This window comes from Notolabrus celidotus, chromosome 16, assembly GCF_009762535.1.
Source record: "Notolabrus celidotus isolate fNotCel1 chromosome 16, fNotCel1.pri, whole genome shotgun sequence".
NCBI classification, from domain to species: domain Eukaryota; kingdom Metazoa; phylum Chordata; class Actinopteri; order Labriformes; family Labridae; genus Notolabrus; species Notolabrus celidotus.
The window spans coordinates 4349613-4372963 of NC_048287.1; the positions used below are offsets into that span (position 1 = coordinate 4349613).

Below are 23351 nucleotides of genomic sequence, written 5' to 3' on the forward strand. Positions count from 1 at the left end.
AGACGTTGTGGTCGGGAATATCCTGATGCAGCCACGTTTCTATGAAGCACACCATGCTGCATTCCTGAAACGCCGTCTGACTCCTGGCTAGTCCTGTTAGCTTGTCCATCTTATTATCCAGAGATCTCATCTCCTCTCCATAAACCTCTGTCTTCTTATACCAGCTCTCCTCCTCGTAGCTCTATGCCTCCTCTGCCTCCATGTGTCCTAAATCTCCAGAGCTCTGCAGGAACATCCAGCAGCCCGAGCCGACGAGCCAGCCGGCTTCAGCTCAGCATGAGTAAAAACAAAACAAAGCGGGGTTGTATAGCAACAGTAATGCGAGTAAAAGTTAAAGTTGGTGATTTCATCATGAAAAACAGTTCACAACTCTCACCAACAGAAGTTTTTATTTTTATTTTGGGGGGGTTCTCTGTTTTGTTTTTTAGCTGTGGTCTTTTGATCTGCTGATGAACACCCTGTTTCAGTTTAATTGTTGTTTGCAATTAATTGCTTACTCATTTATTTTTTTGTCTCACTCCCATTTCTTCTTTTTGCATTTTGAAGCTCTACTTAAAACCTTTTTAAGATCCAACAGTGCAAAACATAAATTCTTGCAATTCTTCAACTGGTCTTAAAATTTTGATCAGCACTGTGTACTTGGGGAATGGATGGTGGTCAAAATGTAGCAGAAAAAAAGCTGAAAAGCCAGGTAAGACTTTTTAAAAAAATGTAGAAACAGACTATATTTAAAAAGTTTTAGGGAGTATATTTCCCAACTCAAGTTGTTGAACAGTAAATTTAATATTTAGCTCTAAAATACAACAGCCTGACAAAACACAGGCATTGCAGTTTTGGGAAGATGTCTGAGCTGAACTTACACAAACTCTGCAACAAGGAGGTAACAAGTCCAGTGAGGAGCCAATACAGAAGCTAAATTAATTCACTAAACTTGACATATCGTCTGATGACATAACTTGGTGTGATAACTGTACACAGATTAGTCACATGACTGGGTATAAAAAGGACACTCCAGAGAGTCTGAGTCTCTCAGAGGTAAAGATGTGAAGAGGTTAACCACTCTGTGAGAGACTGCGTGAGCAAATAGTTCAACAGCTTCAGAATAATGTTCCTCAGAGTAACATGACAAAGTATGAGTGGATTTCCTCATCTACAGTACATAATATCATTAAAAGAGGCAGAGGATCTGGAGACATCTCTGTACAAAAGGGACAAGGACCAAAACCAAGACTGGATTGACCTGATCTACAGACGGCACTGCACTAAAAACAGACATGGCTCTGTAGTTGAAATCACTGCACCTTTTGTGAGTTATAATTGTCATTGAATCCTGATAAAACAAAACTCATGGTGTTTACAAATTCAAAGACAAAGCAATTAAACCTGCCTTCCATTACCACATCTCAGGGTGATGTGATTGAGCCTGTATCTTCTTATGAATACCCGGGTTTCATAATTGATGATTCACTGTCCTTTAAGCTTCACATTCACAGAAAAGAAGTTGAAGGTGAGGTCAGGTTTCCATTTCAGAACCAAGTCATGTTTTTCTTTTGCTGCAAAGAAAAAACTTGTTGATGCTACATTCATGCCTTTGATTGATTATGGTAATGTTTTATATATGCATGCATCCACTCATTGCCTTCACTCTCTGGACACCATTTTTCATGGAGCTCTGAGGTTCATTACAGGTTTTAAATCTCTAACCCTCCCTGTATACTCGAGTTGGTTGCATTGTCTACCCGTAGGCTACATCACTGGCATGTCCTTGTTTATAAGGCGATTCTTAACTTGCTTCCCTCGTATTTATGCAATTTTATAAATTTAAAAAATACTGGGAGCTACAGCCTCCGCTCTGTGACCCAGTCACAAAACTTGCTTTCCTTTCAGTCCCCAGAGTGCATCTTGAAATTGGTAAAAAGAGTTTTAGATACGCTACTCCTGCAGCCTGAAACCTGTTGCAGGAGAGCCTGGGTAAGAGTGAACTTATCTCTTTAAATGTGTTTAAAAGCAGACTGAAGGCTCTTGAGGAAGATGCTTCAGTTTGTAGATGTTTTGACTGATGACTTTTGTTCTGAAACCCATGATGTGGTGTAATGTTTTAGAATTATGTGTTGTTTGTCTGTAACTTTTCTGGAATTTGCTGCAGCTGATCTTGGCCAGGACACACTTGAAAAAGAGATTTTTAATCTCAATGTGGTTTTCTCCTGGTTAAATAAAATAAAATTAAAAAAAATAAACTGCATTAAAAACCAGGCAGCACATAGAGATGTAGATTCATGTTACAGACTCCTGCATTCAAAACTGTATTTAAATAATACTGTAATGGTGTTAACATCAAAATATGGTGTCAACGCAAACCACTCTACCTGGAATATGTGTGTGTTACTCCTCACTGCAGTGGCTCACTCTACTCTCACTCTTCAACATGTTTATTAATTCTGTCACATTTGTAAGACATGGATCTTTTAAATGTTGTATGTTTTCATTGCTGTATATTACTGCAAACCTTGAAACTAAGAGACATTTAAAGTATTTGACTTACATATCCATTTATTAAATGTATTAATGTGCAGTTAGGGTCATATATGGACGGGGTTGCTGGGTATGGGCTGATTTCACGATACTCCAGAAAATCTCCCTATTTTTCACAGTCCAATGTTGGCAGGTATGCTATCATAATCAAAACACTGAGATATTCTCTTAAAATGAAACAACTAAAACCATTCGGGTTTGTTATAGCTTTAGATTTATTCTTCACTGGTTACAAGCTGGATTCCACATACATGAGTCCACATACTGTGACATTTTAAAAATCTGCTGTGGGACTGAGTTGAAGGTTACATCAATCCAGCCAAGGATCACATTAAGACCCTCTTCTCTATCAGCCTGAACACCCAGGATGTATTTACGCATGGTGAAATACAATCAGGGGCTCAGAGAACATTTAAGTGCCTACACTTGAAATCTCCTTTCCTGTGAGCTGCCTGAGAACTGTAAATCTACAAGATCCAAACAGTAAACACAAACATCAGCAGTTACAGAACAACGCCTCAGCCTTACTGCAGTGAAGCTGAGAACTGGACAGTAATTCCTCCTCTAGTTGATGCTCACTATCGGCGGTCTGACAGGACAAGGAAACACATCCAAACACACTCAATAAAAAAGTCCAAGAGAAAATAGAAACAAGGCTGACTTTGAAATGTTTGATGACTCAATCCAACCTGAACCATGAGATGAACAACCTAAAGTTCTTTGTAACTTAAGATGAACGAGCCTTGTAAATAACTAGTGTTTTGATGTTGAAAAAGTTGTAATTTAACAGAGTATTATCCAGCTTGTAGAACAGATCAAAAGATATAATGGCTGCTTCAGCTAAATGACATAATGTGAAATCTTTAATATCAACTAGGTTGTTCAAAACATCTCAACCTTCCTTCTGTTTCTGCAAACTGAAGTTAAGCAGCCGTGGTGAATCAGCTTTGAAAGAAATGTTACGATTGTGAGACTGTGGGTAGAAATCTGAAAGTGTTCCATAAACACTTAGAGAGGGTCGATACACTGGCACATACTCAATCTTTCAAAGGAGTGAATGCAATGTACTTGCAATCTGACCTTTATGGATTTTGATACAGTTAATAATCCAATCTATCAAGCATGGGAACAAAGTGAAACTCAAGGCAAATTGAGCTTTAAAAACATCACACTGTACAGTCACAGCCATATTTTCTGTGTTTACCAAAACACTTAGCAGCAATGGGACAGGACAATCCAAAGACGGAGAGAGGAGTTATTATTTCATCTTTAGGAGGCAAGTCTCTCCTTAGTACTCCATACACTGTGAGGTCATTTAGACTGTATACCAATCAGTAGTGTCACTTTAACTGGAACTATACCTCCTGGTAACACGTATGTAGGGATATTGTAAGTCCCTTAGGGTGAGCAGGATCCTGTTTCAAAGCAAAGAGTTACTGATGCACAACCAGCATAAGGAAGTGGTGTAGGTGTTATATAAAGTTGTATCTGAGGAATGAATGACAAACTCAAATCTGTGCCAGTAGATTTATATTTATAAACGTTGCTGTATTTGAGTTAATATCCCTTCTTAATATATATATATTTTTTATGTAATTTTATTTGCTGTAAGGTTTTGTCTGAAAATGAAAATGTACTCTGACAATTTAATTTTTATTTATTTTTAATTTATTTTTAGTGCTTTCAGTAGAAAATACTTCTCTTATAATTTCTATCAACATTGTTTTACTTTATGTTTTCTGTCTGTTTTCTTTATGTTTGATACATTTTACTCATACCTTGTTAACCCTCCTATTATCCTTGGGGTCAATTGGACCCCATTCAATGTTTAACGTCTCTAAATTAATGACTAACCTCGTTTTTTTGGCTTCATATTTCATGACTTTTCCTACTTTAATGGGGACAACTGTGGACACGTAAAATTAAAATGTTGATATGTTCCAATTTCCTGTAAAAAATGTACGCATCGGTGTTCCTTGGGGTCAATTTGACCCCAGGCTGTTTTAGCTGTATATAACATAAGAAATATCAACATTTTACACACATTTATTTTGGCTGTTTTGGATGATATTGAGGTCACTATAACCAAGGACACTTCTTCATGTGACTGCAGGAGCTGGGATCGAACCACCAACCTTTAGATTGAGATATAATATTTCCAGCCACCATGTCTCTAAAGACATTCAATGATGAGTCCTGTGTCAGACGTTTTGATAACATTAAAACAAGGCAGGGCGGAGGAGAGCGTGATGAACTTGCAGCAGTTTGATGTTCTGTTTTAAAAATAAAGCTCTTCTAAACGCTTTAAATTGTTTTCATTCTTAAAATATATTTTATTTAAAGGCTATTTAGGTAGACAACAAATAAACATAAAGTATCTGACACATTAACCTCGGTAACAATCAGTTTCTGGAGGTTTAAATTGCTGGGGTCAAATTGACCCCAAGGATAAAAGATGTTTGTACATTTGAGGGTAACAGGAGGGTTAAACGAAAAAATCTAAAGTTGAGCCAGAGAGCTTTGAGTTTTGGTCAGAATTATTTTAGGACAAATTTAAAAAGCCTTGAAGTTTGACCTACCAATATGTCAACTCAGCTCAACTCAACTTTATATGTGCATTCACACCTTCTCGTAACAAAGTATCTGACATGCAGTGTTTTATTTTTACAGAAGTGAAAAACAGAATGTCTCTCAGTCTCAGCAGATGTCTGTCTAACATGAGTCTGGTTCTGCTCAAGGTTGTCTCCCTGTCCCATTAAAGTTACTAACCATAGACCTTTCTGGAGTCCCTGAGCTCCCTTGTCTCGTAGGTTCCTCTGGATCTCTGCCGTAGACGGCCTGCTGCTGTGGACGTGCCAGACTCCAGCTGCTACAACTACTACTATCCGTCTCACCACTATCATCTCTCTCTCTCTCTTTATTTCCTTCTATCCCTCCGTACCTGAAGTCTATAAACGTAGTATAGGTAGTAGAACCTTCAGTTATCAGGCCCCTCTCCTTTGGAATCATCTACCAGTCAGGGTCCGAGAGGCAGACACCCTCTCTACTTTTAAAAGTAGGCTTCAAACTTTCCTTTTTGATAAAGCTCATAGTTCAGTATGACAACTCACGTTCACTTAAGATAAAGTTTATTGCAGCATACAGCATTGTGTTTGGCGTATGGGCTCCAAACCTCATTACTCAGCATACATTATTTAAATGCATACATTTAGGAGCAATGAGATAGGACTAACCCCCCTCGGAGCCCGCAGGTGGATGCCGGGGAGGAGGTGGGTACAAGTTTGCACACAGCACTGAGCAGGACAGCAGGAGCACTTGCAAAGCAGAGGCAGAGACAGAGACGGGGAGACATGCAGCTTAAATAGACCGCCAAATGAGGATGTTGAGATCAGCTGATAGGGAGGATGATGACATGTCAGTATGACTGAGCGCAGCTCGAGTTGTCTGCCTGAACTAGCTTGCAGGCGGCACTCCATTTAGAGCTGGATCAGGCTTGGACCAGCTCTTAGTTTTGTTGCTATAGGCTTGACTGCCAGGGGACCTGACACACTGGGATCCATCTCACCCTCTCTCTGCCGTTCAGGTACTTTAACACTTCCTGTCCCATTAAAGTTACTAACCATAGACCTTTCTGGAGTCCCTGAGCTCCCTTGTCTCGTAGGTTCCTCTGAGCTGCCGTAGACGTCCTCCTGCTGTGGACATTCCAGACTCCAGCTGATACGGACATGCTGGACTCCAGCGGCAACAGCTACTACTACTCGTCTCATCACTATCACTGCTCCCTCTCTCTCTTATTCTCCTCTTTCCCTCTTTCCAGACCCAACTGGGTCTCAGCAGATGGCTGTCTAACATGAGTCTGGTTCTGCTCGAGGTTTCTGCCTGTTAAAGGAAGTTTTTCCTCGCCACTGTAACTAGCTAAATGGTGGTTTAGACCTGCTCTGTTTGTATAAGCACCTTAAGATAAGGTTTGTTGTGATTTGGCGCTATACAAATAAAGATTGAAAAGACTGAAATGAAACCAACCTCATGTTTGACACCGTCACTGTCTCATATTCTTTTAGTTTGAGCCCAACACAAAGCTTGGCATGTGAAGTACTCCTACCCAGTATTAGGTGTGTTGAGTTGCTTAGTGAACTTTAAATTAGGTTTTAAGTGCTTTGATTAATGTTTTATCAACAGCTTAGTTGCATCTGGAGTAAATAGTGTTTACTCTCTTTCCATTTCAAGTTTTTGCCTCCCCATTTTTACCACCCAGCCTGGGGATTTGAGCTAATGACTATTAAGTCAAAGTCCAATTTTCGGTCATCACTAAAAGAAGAAATGAGATTTCTGTTTCTCTCTGTCCCTCAGTGCCCTCTCAATTATTTGCCAGTACTGGAGACCTAATTGTCCAACACAACAAAAAGAAATGCAGGTGTCTGGAGGAGGTGAAACGCATAATGAATCAGTGTTCATCTGACAATTTCTTTTAGAGGTACTTAAGAACTAAGGTGGTATCTCGCAGAAGAGGCTGCACTGTGGGAGCTGCATAGAGAAAATGAAAAGTGTGCTACAGAGAGCCAAACTAGACATTAATTAAATGCGTAAGAGGCTTGCCGGAGAAACAGCTAGCTCAATTATACTGTGACAGTAGGAAAGGAGGCAGAGGAGCAGGAGGAGTGATGCACAATTCATTCAGATGTTCATATTGTTCTGGGGAGGAGGTAAAGTTGGCCGGCTGCTCAGAATGGCTGAATGACATTGAGTTGTTGAGGCCAGGGATGATCAGAAGAGACAAGCTGAAGGAGGGGGGAGGCAGACACAGCAGGGGCTGAGTTGAGTGAAGGATCCAAAGCAGCTAAAGACCTGTATGAATTCCAGCACATTTACTATCTGCTAAGCCTATCATTTCCCAGGGGGCACATCTCTGCCATCAGATAAGCGTTGAGGAGCCAGTGGGAGGCTTCAAGGATCGATCAGCCTTTGTTCGCCCAGGAGAAGACCCTGCAATTCCAGTATGCCTGCACATCTGGCTCACTTTGATCAATCCGTCACAGGGACAGTGCAGAGAGGATGTTGTCATAATTTCTGCTCAAAAGCTCTTTTAAATCTGGATCAAGATCTAGGACTAAATTAAAAAAGTGTAGAAAAAAAGTTGAATGTTGACATTTTGCCGAAAAAGATAGTTACAGCCAAATTCCTCCAGATCCGTGTACGGTTCCTCTTCGATCCACCACAGCACCGGATCTGAAAGGTTTCTATTCTAGTCAATGTGTTAACTTCCACTGGATCCGCTCCGTTGTGTTCTGGCTGCATCTCTGATCCAGCAGAGATGCAAGACTTCAATTTTTGCCAGATGCTGGAGCACGACGCATCAATCTCAACAGAGCAGATGGAGCGGAACAGGAAGTCAGGCACCAAAACAAAATGAAAACATCCGGTTAATTTTCAGAATAAAACACTCTGTGTTATCACCAGATCGTATTTCACTTAACTACAACAACAAACCGTCATGATGAGCGGAGCCAGGCCTGCACTCAACAGGTCAGAGGTTTTCAGAGGACCAGAAAGACAACATGGATGAGGAGAGAGGGAGGAGGAGAATCCTTGATTCAGTGATTGCCGCTTGAAAACCTCAGTCACATGACTCCACATGTCCTACTGTCCAAACTGCAGCGGATCAGAGACGGATCTGGTGGAAGTCCTGTGTTAGGCCATAGCCGAGTTCATGGTCTTCAGAGAACAGTGAAAGTCTTCACTTCTTATAAGCTCTCCTCCTATTTGTACATTTTTATTATTATGACTGATTGTCGTCGTTTTGCTCGGTTAATGCTCAGATAAAGTCTCTCTTCCCTTTGTGCCCGCCACACACAGTTATATCTACTGCTGCAGGAACAATAACTACGTCTACACATTAAGAGAGAGGCTGGACACATTTAAGCTCAAGGCAAAGCAATATAACTTTATTGATTATTTAAATCTCCAGACAGGCTGACAGGAGTGGTCAGGATCCAGTGTTAATTAACAGTCTGTGTTCTTAAGCTCAAAGAAAGGTCAGCTGTGAATCTTTATTTACTTGTTTTAGGTGCTGGACCACGTAGCTTGGCTTTACTCCCTGATGCATGGGTAATGGACACAGAACAGTCAGTATTGGTATTTGTTACTGAAAAACGACACACCCTGAAGAGACAGTTCTGCTTAAGTGCCCGAGTTGCCCTTGTGGAAATCCACTGAAGCTTTTTGAGGTCCAGTTGGATTGAATGAAGGTAGCAGAGAAAGTATCACCAAAACAGCCTCACCTGTACACTGTGATCCTGCCTCTTTCAGCACATCCTTTTATCTGCATGTAATCTTTGAGTGACGGGAGAATGTTGTGCTTTTCACTTATGAGTAAATGTCATAGGTCAATAGGTCGTCCCTCCCCCACTCCTTTCATGCTTCTGTTAAGAAATCGACATGCTTCTACCAGCTCAGACTGTGAAAAATAACAAGATAGATTACCATAATATGCTGACGACACACAAATCTATATTACAATGTCACCAGGGGACCACGGCTGCATACATGTCAGAGTCTGGATCTTTAAAGGGATATTTCAGTGTTTTTGAAGAGGGGTTGAATGAGTTTTATGTTATTGTACTAGCCACAGTGGATGCTGCTAAGCTCGGCCGCTTTAATGAGAAACTCCAGGGAGCAACAGCACGTAAGCTAGTCTACAGTTCCTGCAGACGGGATCAGCTCTGCCATGTAATTTAGACAGTTTTGAAAGACTCCAACCTGAGCACTCATCTCGGTTTAGGTGTTGGCTTTACAGGGGATTTTTCAGCACTTCACTTTGCCACCAGGTGTGTCAGACAGAGCTGTTTGTCTAAACTCTGAGCTGTTTGGGGAAAGTTAGTGAACCGGTCCTGGGAAAGTTAGTGAACCGGTCCTGGGGAAGTTAGTGAACCAGTCCTGGGGAAAGTTAGTGAACCGGTCCTGGGAAAGTTAGTGAACCGGTCCTGGGGAAGTTAGTGAACCAGTCCTGGGGAAAGTTAGTGAACCGGTCCTGGGAAAGTTAGTGAACCGGTCCTGGGGAAAGTTAGTGAACCAGTCCTGGGGAAAGTTAGTGAACCAGTCCGGGGAAAGTTAGTGAACCAGTCCGGGGAAAGTTAGTGAACCATTTCTGGGGAAAGTTAGTGAACCAGTCCGGGGAAAGTTAGTGAACCAGTCCTGGGGAAAGTTAGTGAACCGGTCCTGGGAAAGTTAGTGAACCAGTCCTGGGGAAAGTTAGTGAACCGGTCCTGGGGAAAGTTAGTGAACCAGTCCTGGGGAAAGTTAGTGAACCGGTCCTGGGAAAGTTAGTGAACCGGTCCTGGGGAAAGTTAGTGAACCAGTCCTGGGGAAAGTTAGTGAACCATTTCTGGGGAAAGTTAGTGAACCAGTCCGGGGAAAGTTAGTGAACCAGTCCTGGGGAAAGTTAGTGAACCGGTCCTGGGAAAGTTAGTGAACCAGTCCTGGGGAAAGTTAGTGAACCAGTCCTGGGGAAAGTTAGTGAACCGGTCCTGGGGAAAGTTAGTGAACCAGCCCTGGGGAAAGTTAGTGAACCAGTCCTGGGGAAAGTTAGTGAACCAGTCCTGGGGAAAGTTAGTGAACCAGTCCTGGGGAAGTTAGTGAACCGTTCCTGGGGAAAGTTAGTGGACAGGTCCTGGGGAAAGTTAGTGAACCAGTCCTGGGGAAGTTAGTGAACCAGTCCTGGGGAAAGTTAGTGAACCAGTCCTGGGGAAGTTAGTGAACCAGTCCTGGGGAAAGTTAGTGAACCGGTCCTGAGGAAAGTTAGTGAACCAGTCCTGGGGAAAGTTAGTGAACCAGTCCTGGGGAAAGTTAGTGAACCGGTCCTGGGAAAGTTAGTGAACCAGTCCTGGGGAAAGTTAGTGAACCATTCCTGGGGAAAGTTAGTGAACCAGTCCTGGGGAAAGTTAGTGAACCGGTCCTGAGGAAAGTTAGTGAACCAGTCCTTGGGAAAGTTAGTGAACCGGTCCTGGGGAAAGTTAGAGAACCGGTCCTGGGGAAAGTTAATGAACCAGTCCTGGGAAAAGTTAGTGAACCGGTCCTGAGGAAAGTTAGTGAACCAGTCCTGGGGAAGTTAGAGGACCAGTCCAGGGGAAGTTCGGCCACAGCTCAAGGGGAGCTGTCTGAGACGTCAGGAGACGGTTTGAGCAGGAGCCGAGTAGTTTTGTTGAACATGTGTGCACGTGACTCAGTGTTTAATTTCTGATTGGTTGAATATTTATTACGTAATAAATATCAGGTTAAACCAGCCCTCTTAAAACCCAGTTTGAAAACGTGTTAAAAAAACGTAATTGAACATATAGGAAAAATTGATCGAAGTTGAGTTGTAATAATTATACATATATTTTGGATTTACATTTGGTCTGAAATATCATAGGTAGAATGTTTTTGTTGATTTGGGTTACCAGGACCTTTAACATTTTACTGATTACTTTTAAAGCTCTACATGGACTTTCTCCTAACTACATAGCAGACCTGTTAGTGCCACACCAGCTGACGCGTGCGTTGAGATCCTCGGGCAGAGGTTTATTGTGCATTCCAAATACAAGAATGAAAACTAAAGGCGACAGGGCGTTCGCAGTGAGGGGTCCGACTCTCTGGAACAATTTGCCAGGAAGATCAGGTCTGCTGAGTCAGTGAGCTCTTTTAAATCTCTTCCTAATATTGTAATCATAGAGCCTTTCCTGATTATCTGATTTATCTGAATTTTATTGCTTTTATTTAAGTTTCAACATTTTTAAGAAATAGATTTTTAAATAATTGTATTCCTTTAGAGTTATTTAGGGGAATTGTATGTCTTTTAAAATATGTTTTATTTCTTTATGTTGACTTGTGTGATTTTACGAACTGCCTGTTTTATTGTGCTGCCCATGTAAAACATTTTGTAACTTGGTTTTTGAAGAGTGCTCTATAAAAAAAATTAATAATAATTATAATTATTATTATCAGAATTATTATTATTATGATTATATATTTTTATTTTTGTATCAGAATTATTATTCATGGGTACATATTTTGTAGAATTCTAAGAGAACTTGATATTCACTTGTAGTGACAAAATCAGTTCAAACAAAGTTTTAAAATGTGTTCAGTTTCATTAAATCTGTCTTGTTGGGGAGTAAAGTGTTCAATAAAGTTTGGATAAGTGATTATTCTGACCTCAACTGAATACCTTGCGTGACCTCATAGTCCCATTAGCCATACTAATGAGTCTGTTGATATTTTATGAGCAATGTTGCCTAAAAAGCTTTTTCACCTTTGTACAGAAAATTAGAGCTCTGTTCTGTTTACTGATGGACAAACATCATCTGCTGATGAAGATCATGTGAGTATAGAAGCTGCTCAGCGCCTACGTTATCATTGTAGAAGGACTCTGATTCTTTTTTTAAGAGGGACTGTTTTTACTTTCATCTCAGCTCTCTGTAAACACCCTCCTTTTTCTCTCGTGCACGACCCTGAAGTGCTTCAGTGAGAACTTTATTGATTCTGGAAAAGATTGTTTTTTGGCAGCTGTGTGATTATTTTCACAGCTTCTAAACAGACGCATCAGTTTACCTTGCATGTGAACTGACCTTAAATTATGTATGAGCCACTAACAATGTTCAGCACACCTGGTTTCCCAGCTGAACCTGGACAGAATGCTCGCTGTCAGCAGAATGATTTTGTGTCTTGGGTGCTCATGATTGAGTATGATGGGTAAGAGTTATTTCATTTCATTACCCAGCTTTCTTACTAATCATCCGGCTGTGATAAATACTTGATTCTGATTGGTCAGGATTCATTCTGAAAAGCAAAGGTGACGCTTCAGGCAGCCGGATCACAGATGGCACACATATCAGATCAATCTGCTATTGAGTGGGGGCGACATCGATCAAATTGAAGAAAACACACACAGGGCAACCACAAACCACTTCATGTTGGGGTTTTCTTTCACCCTGTCAGGATTCAATTTCCCCTAACCACAGGCTAAATATATCATCCCTTACTAAGAGGCAGCTATGAAGAAGAAAACAAGCAACCAAGGTTTTTAATATATCAGATACATTCTGACCTAAGTGGCATGACGATTTGATTTGATCTGCTTTATGGTCATCTGTACCTTTGCACTGCTGTAAATGACAGTTTTTAATAAAGTTCACAGTAATGTTTAAAAAATAAATGTTGGAGGATGATGATGATAATGATGAAGGTAATGATGATGATGAGCAAGACAACACTTTTTAGGGAGGGCTGGGACAAACTGAAATTTGAAATTTCAAGAAAAAAACAAACTGTATGTATTTGGAAAATGTGAGTGAAATGAATAATTGAAACTAAAAAGATAATGAATAAGGAGAAACCTTCGACTTTAATCTGTATATTTTGACTTATTTAACAAAGCTATGTATAGATATATATATAAATTAATTATTTATAATATGTGTTTTATTACAACTGGTACTTATACAGAAAGTCTGGCCCTAATACTATTTGGTTGGTATTTTGACATTATCGTTCCAGATATTACATTTAGATCATACACACAACAAAATACTTCAAACAGCCTTTTTCCTTCTTTTGGCATTTACATTAAAACGGCCTCATTTTGTGCTGGCGCAGGAGGTGCAGAGAGCTCTGCTGTGCATACGCATTTTTTAATATCATAATCGTTATTGTAAACATTGCCTCTTATTATATTTTGTACTCTATATGTCTGTATTCCATTATCCTCCCTTTTCATTACAGATCCTCTCAGAGTTTCGCTCCATTGTTCTTGTTTGACGGAGTGGCATTAAGCTTCTCGGATCTTGAATCTTGCTCCTCGTTTTTATTGATTTATTTATTTCTACCTTTCACACTCGGCTGTAACACATTTCCTTGGATTATTTATCTGCTTTGTTCCTCAGTTTCAAAGTTTAAAACCACAAAATCTCATCAAGACCCTGACTTGTGTTCAGGTCTTGCGCACCCAGCACCCAACCATTCCCCTTTGACGCTTGTGACCAAATCAATGCGCAGCCTTTGACGTCGACGCACGGCTATATAAGCGCGTGCGGGCTGTGAGGTGGAGATCCTGGAGAGTATAAGAGGTGTACCCACAGCTAGAGCGTTACACAGACAGCTGACCGCTGCTGGAGAGACACTGCGTCCGGATACACAGCCTCAGCTCCTTTACGCACAGGCTCTCTGCCTCCAGCGTTCATTTTTGGGAAACTCTTTCACTCATTTTCAACTTTTAGTCAGACTCGCTGCCTTTCCTTCCTCTCAGACAGTTAGTTTCTTTATATATTGTGGACAGAGTGGGCAGCGCCGCAGCATGGAGCCGTACACGGTCCCGGGAGCCCAGCTCTCCCTGTCAGACCTCTACTCCGTCATCCCCTACAATGTCACCTTCCCTGACGAGGAGAGCGGCTTGATGGGAAGGCTGCAGAACTACACGGACAAGCGGGGTCCAGTGAGGAGCACCGGAGGGATCATCATCGCCATATCCATCACGGCTCTCTACTCCGTTATCTGCGTGGTGGGGCTCCTGGGCAACGTCCTCGTCATGTACGGGGTGGTCAGGTAAACGCGCGTGCTTTATTTGTCTTTAACACAGTCATTAGAGTCAGTGAGTCAGCTTTTACGATGACAAATAGAGCAAGAGAGGGACAGAGCAAACAGAGCTGCTCTCACAGGTCCTTGCTGAATTAGGAAACCTTTAAGGGACTCTGGAGCGGCTCTTGTGAAGGAGCGAGTTACAGTATGTCAGGATTTTAACACATTCAGCGATAAAGAAACTATGATTATGTTCAGTTTGTTTTAAATCACAACGTGCCCATGAATGAAACCGCACATTAAACTTAACTTTAACGGAGGATTTGATGCCACAAGGAAGAAGCTTTTTAAATCCACCTGCTGAAAGTGGTGCCATAGTTCATGGTTTAGTGCATGAACTGAAACAACTGGAAAAACTACTTTCAAAATGTGCAATATGCTTTATTCATACTCTAATTTTTTAAAGTCTCATAGCTTTAATAACAACACAGTGATTCTGATTTTATGAATAGAAGCCTTTGAGGGTTTAAGTCAGGGGGAGGGGCTGACTCCCCAACTAGTGATCTGAGGCTTCTTGCAGGAAGCTTGAGATGTCTCTCACTCAGAGCAACACATGCATGTCTTTTAATTCTTTTTTAAACACACACTGCTCGGAAAGAAAGTCCTCTCTTTGTCTTTGTTGTCCAGTTCAATGAGTGTGACGGGAAGAGGGAGAGGACATCTGGCTGTGAAAGAACATACTCCCATTTGGTTTCTAAATGAGGATGTAGGTTCTATGCTTGCCTCCTTCACAGCACATAGACCATCATACAACCCTCTTTGCCTGTTGGCTCTCTTAAAACCAGTAGTTTTAAGTTGTTATGACAGAGGCTTCACTTACTTTGCAGCTACATAGCTTGTGCTCATCAGAGAGTGAAGTGTTTTTGTCCATTGCTCGGTATCTTGTTGAAAGCTGTCAGATTGTAGCCACAGCTTCCCTTTCCATCAGCTCCTAATGCAACATACAGCACTACACTCACCCTCCTATGTATACACGCACTCTGAGAAGGCTGCCCTGCCTAACCTGCATGCTTAATGTTTAAAAACCCTTGATGTCTTTTACAGCAGCCCTGCTTGTCCTCCCTCATCATATTAATTACAATGTAATCGCTGTATGTGTTCACCCAGTAGCACCAAAAGCTCTAATGACTCCAGTGAGGCGAGGAATCAAACAAGCATGTCAAATTGATGTAATAGGCCCCAATTTTAGCAGAGACGGATAACTCAGTCAGGTGCAGAGAACCATGCATCCCGCCTGGTCATTTTTCAGCCCACAAACATGACATAAGAAGCTAGAGTGATAAGTCAAAGCTAAATATTGTTTTTATATTCAGTGGGAGAGAAAAGCAGAAGGCCAGGGAGGGAATGATCCATTTAGAAAAAGCCACAAGCAAGGCTTTCTCTGCAAGTTCAAATCTTTGGATATAGATCCATGAAAAATTCATAAATATTTACGACCCTTGCTATTATTTCCACTCAGGACTCAGAGGGAGAATAATGGGCAAAACAAGTCACATAAGGTAAAAAGAAAGAGAGAGCGTGGAGAAGGTGAGAAGGAGACGAAGAGGAGATGGATGAGTGCAAAATGCCAGTGAATCAAACAGTGCACAGTGATTTGTCTGGCATTTGTGTTTGTGTGAGCGAGGAGACTCATCAGCTATGCGAGACCCCCCTGAGACGGCAGCAGAGGGAAGCTGAGCACATTAACCATCCCCGTCAGAATTTATCATCTCCCGTGGAACATCTGCAAACTCTGCAGAGAACAAACTCTGAAGAGGCTGCAGAACTTAGAAAATGAAAAGCTAGGTGGAAAAAAAAAACCCATCTTCATCATTTATCTTCCTTTAGAGCAGGAGTTCCCAAAGTGTGGGTCGGGACCCCCTTGGGGGTCACAAGACACAAATGGTGGGTCATGAGATGTCTTCCATGGATGACTTAAAAACATGTAAATCCACAAATGATTGGAACAGAACATGCTGGTGAGCAGAAGTGAAGTATAAAGTAGACTCATGGAAATGCTGAACATAACCAAACTGCTGTCGAGCGATTGTAACGTAAAGAGGCGGGCTTTGAGCCTCTTCGCCAACAGCTACAGTGTTCCTGCCTGTCAATCAAGTCAGCTGTGTCTCTCATTGGAAGACTCGTAATCTCAAAACCTTTGAAATTGCTGCATTATAAAAAAAATTCCCCCACTGTACACTCAAAAAAAGCAACATGGGTGTCTGTTTTATCAACAGACGTATAACATGTAGCTTCTATTATATTAATTCATGTTTATTGGTTAAACATTTTTAAACCATGCAGTGTTAACATGACATGCAAAATCCTTAAAACTACAAGATTGCTTTATGTCAACACAACCTAATGGGTTTAGGTAGGAATCACATCTGCAATACCTCTCCAGAGCAGAAGGTGGCAGTAAAGTGCGACAGGCCCTATTCATCAGCCAAGGTAGCGTGCTTCTGGCAAAGAAGAGCCACCGGGGAGGTGGGAGAGATCGCCTGTGACTGACTGCAATTGGGGCGCTGGTGGCCTAGCGGTCTAAACACCCCATGTATTAAGGCCATAGTCTTCATCGTAGAGGTCGCTGGTTCGACTCCCGGCCGGTCGACCATTTGCTGTATGTCTTCCCCCACTCTCTACTCCCCACATTTCCTGTCACTCTTCAACTGTCCTATCTAATAAAGGAGAAAAAGCCCAAAAATAGAACTTAAAATAGATACATAAATAAGCTATCCATAATCATATTATACAACCCTTGGGTCTTGTGACCCAAGACAATTAAGTCAGATGCTAACTTAGTAAAATATTGAAACAAACGTTACAAATTAAGTTGGACCCAAACATTGCAAATAAGTAATGGTAACGTCAATACTTTATGTTCACTCAACATATTTACAACTAGTTGGAACAACAATACTGTGTCTCGCTAAATGAAAGCATTTTGATTAGGTGAAAATTCTTTCCATAATTTCATTACGCTCACCCAACAAATTATTTCTTTGAGTGTACAGTGTGTGCTGATCGAGAAATGAGCTATCCAGACTACACTCGTTTTTTGAACCAGGCTGTAAACATGTTTATTTCTGCTGTAAAGATCGGCTTCTTTGAATTGGTGTGTATGTGGTGTTTGGTGTTTCTGCAGCCAACATCATCACTACCGCTCACTGGCTTGAATTTCCTGACTGTTACCTGCAAGGCAGCTCACCCTGACTTTTTGTGTAAATTTTCCCTGGGTGCTTTGGGAAGAAGTCAATCTTCAGGAGTGAGTGTGTGATTAAAGCAGAGCTAAGGACGAGACAGAGCAGCAGGTGGACATATGAATAAAAACCAGAAGATATTTCTCATGAAATTATGATCCAGTATAGGGATGTAAATATCAAGTATTTTCCGTGATCAATCTTTGGAAATGTTAACGACCAATTGATGCATCATTAAAAAAAACATAATGTTTTCCATGTCAAAAACAATGCCAAATGCATTTTTTTCCCCTAAATCACATTTTTCCTCATGACACAATGTTTATAACTGACAGTATCCAATATCTACAGATCGTATTGAGGTGTTCAAAAACGTTAAACATGCTGAATATCTTTGGAGTAGGATCATAATCTCCGTGGACATACAGTCATAAAAGTGAAAGCTCAGACTTCAACAAGGGAACTGAACAGAAACATATTTCAGTCTCACAGTGTCCAGTTTTCTGTCTACTCGTTCTTATTGAGAAAATAAGCATGTAAACGTGGTCAGGTGTCAGCCGGGAGCGTAACCGGGTCATAATCAGTCCGGAGGTGGAGAAAAAAAGCGCTCATGGAGACCTGTCACTCAGCTGCAGCCGCCAGCTGAGCGTCTCCACTATGTGTAACACCTTCAGTCAACTGATTCACATGAAACATGCTCTAAACTTAAAACACCTCCCTGATAGCTGAACCAAATATGAGACCACATGATGTTTGTTCACCGTGATAGAAAATCCAAACAAAAAAATGTGTTTGAGTAACTTCTTAACAATCAATGAATCGATTAATTGTTGACATCTCTGATCCAGTTTCATTAAAACATAAAAAATGTATCTTTTATTTTTATTTTTTAAAAGTCACAAAGTTGTATTTGTCCCCAGAAACAGTCTTCTTGCTGTCTACTATCAATAGACTGAACTTTTCAGCTGTTATGAAAGCTTCTAAAACACACATGAATTCACACCTCTGTGATTTATTTGCCATACAGATCCCACAGCTCATAAATTCGGTATAAGTCATTAATTTTAGATGGCCCATCAACTGAGATTCCTGGATAGAGACCCTCACATGCACACAAAGCCCATTTACTGTGGTGTCTGCATGGATGCTCGTGTCAGTGTGGATTGGGGTTTGGAGTTAGTGTGGCGTGGAGAGCCCTCGCTCTGACTGCAGATGGAGAAGCTTTTACTGACACTGCTGGCGATGGTCCGTGCTGGTTGGGTCAGCAGCTCCTCTTATCTCCCAGCTATCTTCCCCTCTGCCTCAGATGGCAGGTCTCATAACCTGTTCGATAAGAACCGGCTCAGTGCTCATGCAATTTATTATGAAGTGACCTCCATTTGGAAACAGATGTGCAGAAGTGGACGGCCGGGTAAGAGGGAAAGTGGCTTGTTAGCTGAGCTGATTCTTGTGGATTCCCTCTCCACACCAAGCCGGACAGTGAGTGGACATATTTGGTAAAAGAGAACGCCTCAGTTTGATTGCACACCACTTTCCTTTGCACATGGAAATCAGAGTGCTGAAAGAAAGTTGGTCTATAATGAGGTTCCACTTGAAGCCAGTAAACCTGGGAAAACACCAACCAATCCCTGCCATCAGGAGCCAAATTATGAAACCAGACAGAGTCCTGAGTAAATGCTAATTTCAAATTCATGCTAGTTTTCTGTGGCCACCAACCCTAGTTTTAACAACAGAAATGAAGACCATCGTTTAAAGCAGCCACAGTAAAACAACACTGATGTAAAGCATGAAATCTGCAAGGAGGTAATCAGATGATGATGGAGTCAGACAGCGTGCGCACTGCAGGAGATGTGACCTGTGACTTTATCATCCAGCAGTAGGTTTTATCAACCTGGAGCAGTGTGGATACGGTTATTTTATATAAGCTGTCACACAGACTACACTTCACTCTCTATCCATATTTGACCTTTTCATGTGAGACACTGAGCTGTCCCTCCTTTAAGTACACATTGTAATGAAATTCAGTTGTCTTGCACCCATTACTGTCCATGTGCCTGCTCACTTTCCAGTCTGTTTTTTGATGAGTGACATTAACCGGTAATCAACTCACCATCAACTGACCAACTGTAAAACTAGAGTTTCAGTACAGCACTCAAACCAAATACTCACCTTTAGGGTGAAGTATCTGATAGGAAATAAGTAACTAACGTAAAACAAGTCAAGGAGAAACCTATGTTGCCCCAGACTTTCAAGGAAATTGGATTGAGACCCCTTTCCAATTTAGCGACATGCATGGATAAGTTTTGTGACCCTTAGGCTAGCAGAGCAAAGGGGACAACAATGAATAACTAGAGGTTAAGATAAGTTTGGACTCTCTAGTAGGCTATGTCATTGGCCCAAAGACCTATAAAAGGTGCTGGTCAATAGCATTCTGGTAGTCAGCAGATTTGCAGAGCTGTCTTCCAGGCATTCCGCGGTGCTTGTCTGATACTGGTATTGTTTTCTTGTAATAAATGCATTACTAAACAAAGCAAGCCAGTTTCACGAAGATTCCTTCTACATCTACACATCACAGGCGGTCAAGATACAACAAGTGCGATCAAATCCACACAGGACAGGAGAGATGGAGCCACATGTGGGGAATTGAAAGTGTGGATGAAGACCCCTGTAGATTTGAGTTGGAGACCCCGTTCTTTGCCTGAAGCAGACTCAAATAATTTAGCCGAGCCTCAAACCCATCATTTCAAGTTTTGCCAACCTAACTTATGAAATGAGACCAACTTTACAAACAGACTGAATACAGGTAGTTGAGATAACTACTTTGATGTAGTTTGAAACAAAATGGAACATTTCCTTAACCAAAAAATCATTTTCAGGCCGACAATTTTAAGTTTTCATTTTCACAGTGTAGATAAACTGATTCTTTAGCATCAATGATAATTTAAAAAGTTAAGAAGTGGTTTATATGGAATGTAATTATTTTTAAAGCACTTAAAAACTGAGTTTCCCCCTCAAATACCGAAAAAAGAAGTTAGCGCTGTGCATTGTGGGAAACAGTACGTGAGGGAGCCTGGTCCGCTGCATACTGAGACATTTTCCCGAATCAGTACGACATCCAGGTAGTTTTGGCGTACTGCAGATTTTGCTCTTGTTCACATACTACATACTGAATTTTAGCCAAATCAGTACGTACTACATGTATAGTAGGCGGTTTCGGAAAACAGCATTGGAGTTAGTTTCAGTGATGTCACCCAGAGGTTTCTAAAGAAGTGTTCCGACCTAAAGAGACTTGACTTGGGAGACGTGATGGCGGGTTGGCACAACCTGCCACCTATGTGATAGTTTCACATTACAGCAGTGCAACATGTTGTCGCCTGCCAATGAAGAAGATGACAACACATCAAATAAAGGGAAACAATGGAGGACATCCAGCTTTGTGTGTCCTTACTACTTTACATGTGGCGGTTTATCACAAGAAGCTTAGTTTTGTGTTTGGGATTGCGGCAGGTCCAGCTCCGCCCTTCAGAGTCAGAGAGTTACACTTGGTACCCAGACAGAAGGGTGCCTAAAAGTGGGATTGCAGGGATCTGGGATTTTGGTACCTCTACCAACTTTTGACAGTAAAAATGCAAATAATTGTGTACCGTACTGAGCCCAACTGATCCAGACTACTCAGTGGAAACGCTGCTTAAAGGTGCAGTGTAGAGCATTCAGTGGCGTTTAGCAGATGGAAGAAATGGAAGTTATATTCATAAGTATGATTAAATTAGTGTTTAATCACCTGAATATAAAAATCATTTTGCTTTGTGAATTCAGAATCTTGCACCGACGTGTTTCTACAGTGGCACAGAACGGACAAACTATTTGCCATGTGTGTTTGTTTAGCTGAAAATGTGCTGGTTGTAGGAGTCAGAAGAAGAGGAGGGAGAGAGTGGTTGTTCCTCGGTCTCAGTAGATGGCTGTCTAACATGAGTCTGGTTCTGCTCGAGGTTTCTGTCTGTTAAAGGAAGTTTTTCCTCGCCGCTGTAACTAGCTAAATACTGTGAGGTGCAATGCTCGTGGCCAATTGGTGTCGGGTCTCTGTTCATAATTTGACATAGAGTGGTCTAGACCTGCTATGTTCATAAAAGCGTCTTGAGATAACGTTTGTTGTGATTTGGCGCTATATAAGTAAAGATTGATTGATGTTGTTGTGTTGTTGTATATTGATAGATGCTTTTAATTATAGAAAACATAAATGGAGTATCATTCTTATCATGCATCACAGGAGATGGCTACAGTCGCTTCACCAATGTGCTGTAATTTGGGCTCTGCTGAGGTTCCCTTGGCTTTTGGAGCCTTGAGCGAACAGAACCTGCAGTTTATTACATTTACACATTGACTTCATCTTTTACACCAGAGGTTACTGCTTGGTTTTAATGACAGTTGGCAACCAGCCTATAATTGCATTGCCTCCACCCTCCGGACTGAGGTTATGTGTCACACAACACTAATTACTGTACTGAACAGACAATAGATATCCATAATCATGAAGAGCTGAACAAACACATGCCAAACAGACGGTGCTGAAAGGTAGAAGTCAGCTGCATGATGGGTACTTATCACTGCTATAATTAAATGCTTACTGCATAAAAAACAGTAGACTAATATTGATCACATTGCATGTAAACACAAATCCCACATCAACCGGAAGAAATGTGTGCATGCTAAAGCAGCGGAATTAGAGCGACAAAGTGACTGTGACTGATTGATCACTGTTTTACAGTTTGTGTTTCATGAGCTGTGTTTATCTACTGAAACTGTTCAAACAGAGGGAAAACACAGATCTAAAGTCTTACATAGCTTATGATTTATGATAGCTGATTTAACGGCGTGCACCCGCAGCCCCTGAAACCTTAATGGAGCATGGGAATTTACCTGAAACAGCCTGCAGTCTGTCGAAGCAAGGCTGTTTGTCTGTCAACGTCCTGGTCTGAGCCAACATGTCCACTGTGTCTCTTATGTTTGACTGTGTGTTTGAGTTTGTTTTGCGTGGCCCTCAAGCACTGAGACACAGGAGAGTACAGCTTCACTGTATCAGCAGAGTAAGGACTGATAAAATAAAGCCATGCGGTCTGTCTCTGGCTAGTTCAGAGGAACATGATAAAACATTGTTCCTCTCTGGATCTCAATGTGGAACTTTTTGAACCCCTAAACACAAAAGAGGAAGTTGACAGCCATAAGGAAAGAAAAAGATAGATTAAATACATCAATTAAGTCTTTAGTTCTACAGAAAGGAGCCCTGCCAAGTCCTTCTACACTGGATTCAGAAACTGAATCTCCATTAAGGAGACCTCTTTAAAATGAAATAAACCCCCACACCACTTTTTTTACACACTTATTTATATGATTATTAAAGCTGGGGTTGGTAGTCAGATTTAGATACACTTTTTGTTATACTGGTTAACCTGATCTTTATGTCCCGATTGCAACTAATACATAATGTGTTCTTAAAAAAGAGGTAAAAAAAAGCTGCTATCTACAGCTGGAGTAAACCTGGGAAAACACCAACCAATCCCTGCCATCGGGAGCCAAATGATGAAACCAATCAAATCCCGTCCTGCCGTTCTGCCCACCTCCTGCAAAGCGTACATTTCATGTTTGTTTGTGTTTTTAACTTTCACTATGAGAATGTTTTGGTGTTTTCTTACCGCTGAGTGAGACATGAGTTGACGTAGTGCAAAACACAAACCATGTGCTGAGGACCGGTTTGGAATCAGTCACCATCATATGGTCGTGAATCAGCGGCGCTCATGCATGTGAGCGGGGAGGTCGTCTTGGAGGAGCTCTGAGGGGAGGGGTTAGATGGAGTCCTGAGGAAATGCTACATTCAAATTCATGCTAGTTTTCCTAGACTACCAACCCTAGCTTTAAGTAGTGCTGTTAATCAATTTTGATCTCAATCCCAGCAGTTGAGTATAAAGTACTAAGATTCCTCAGGTTGTGTTAATAATGTGTGTAGAGACTGCCCTCTACAGGTTGAAACCCGCTCCT

At 41.4% G+C, this 23351-nt stretch overlaps 1 protein-coding gene across 1 annotated transcript in view; it reads left to right on the forward strand.

Moving 5' to 3' along the window:
* The first annotated feature begins 13673 nt into the window (after positions 1-13673).
* The window catches only part of oprd1a (opioid receptor, delta 1a), a 31138-nt gene continuing 21460 nt past the window's right edge, over positions 13674-23351 (forward strand). The window contains exon 1 of the mRNA XM_034705057.1: positions 13674-14106. Coding sequence (XP_034560948.1) covers positions 13859-14106 — 248 coding nt within the window. The 5' untranslated portion in view covers positions 13674-13858. The remainder of the gene's footprint in view (positions 14107-23351) is intronic.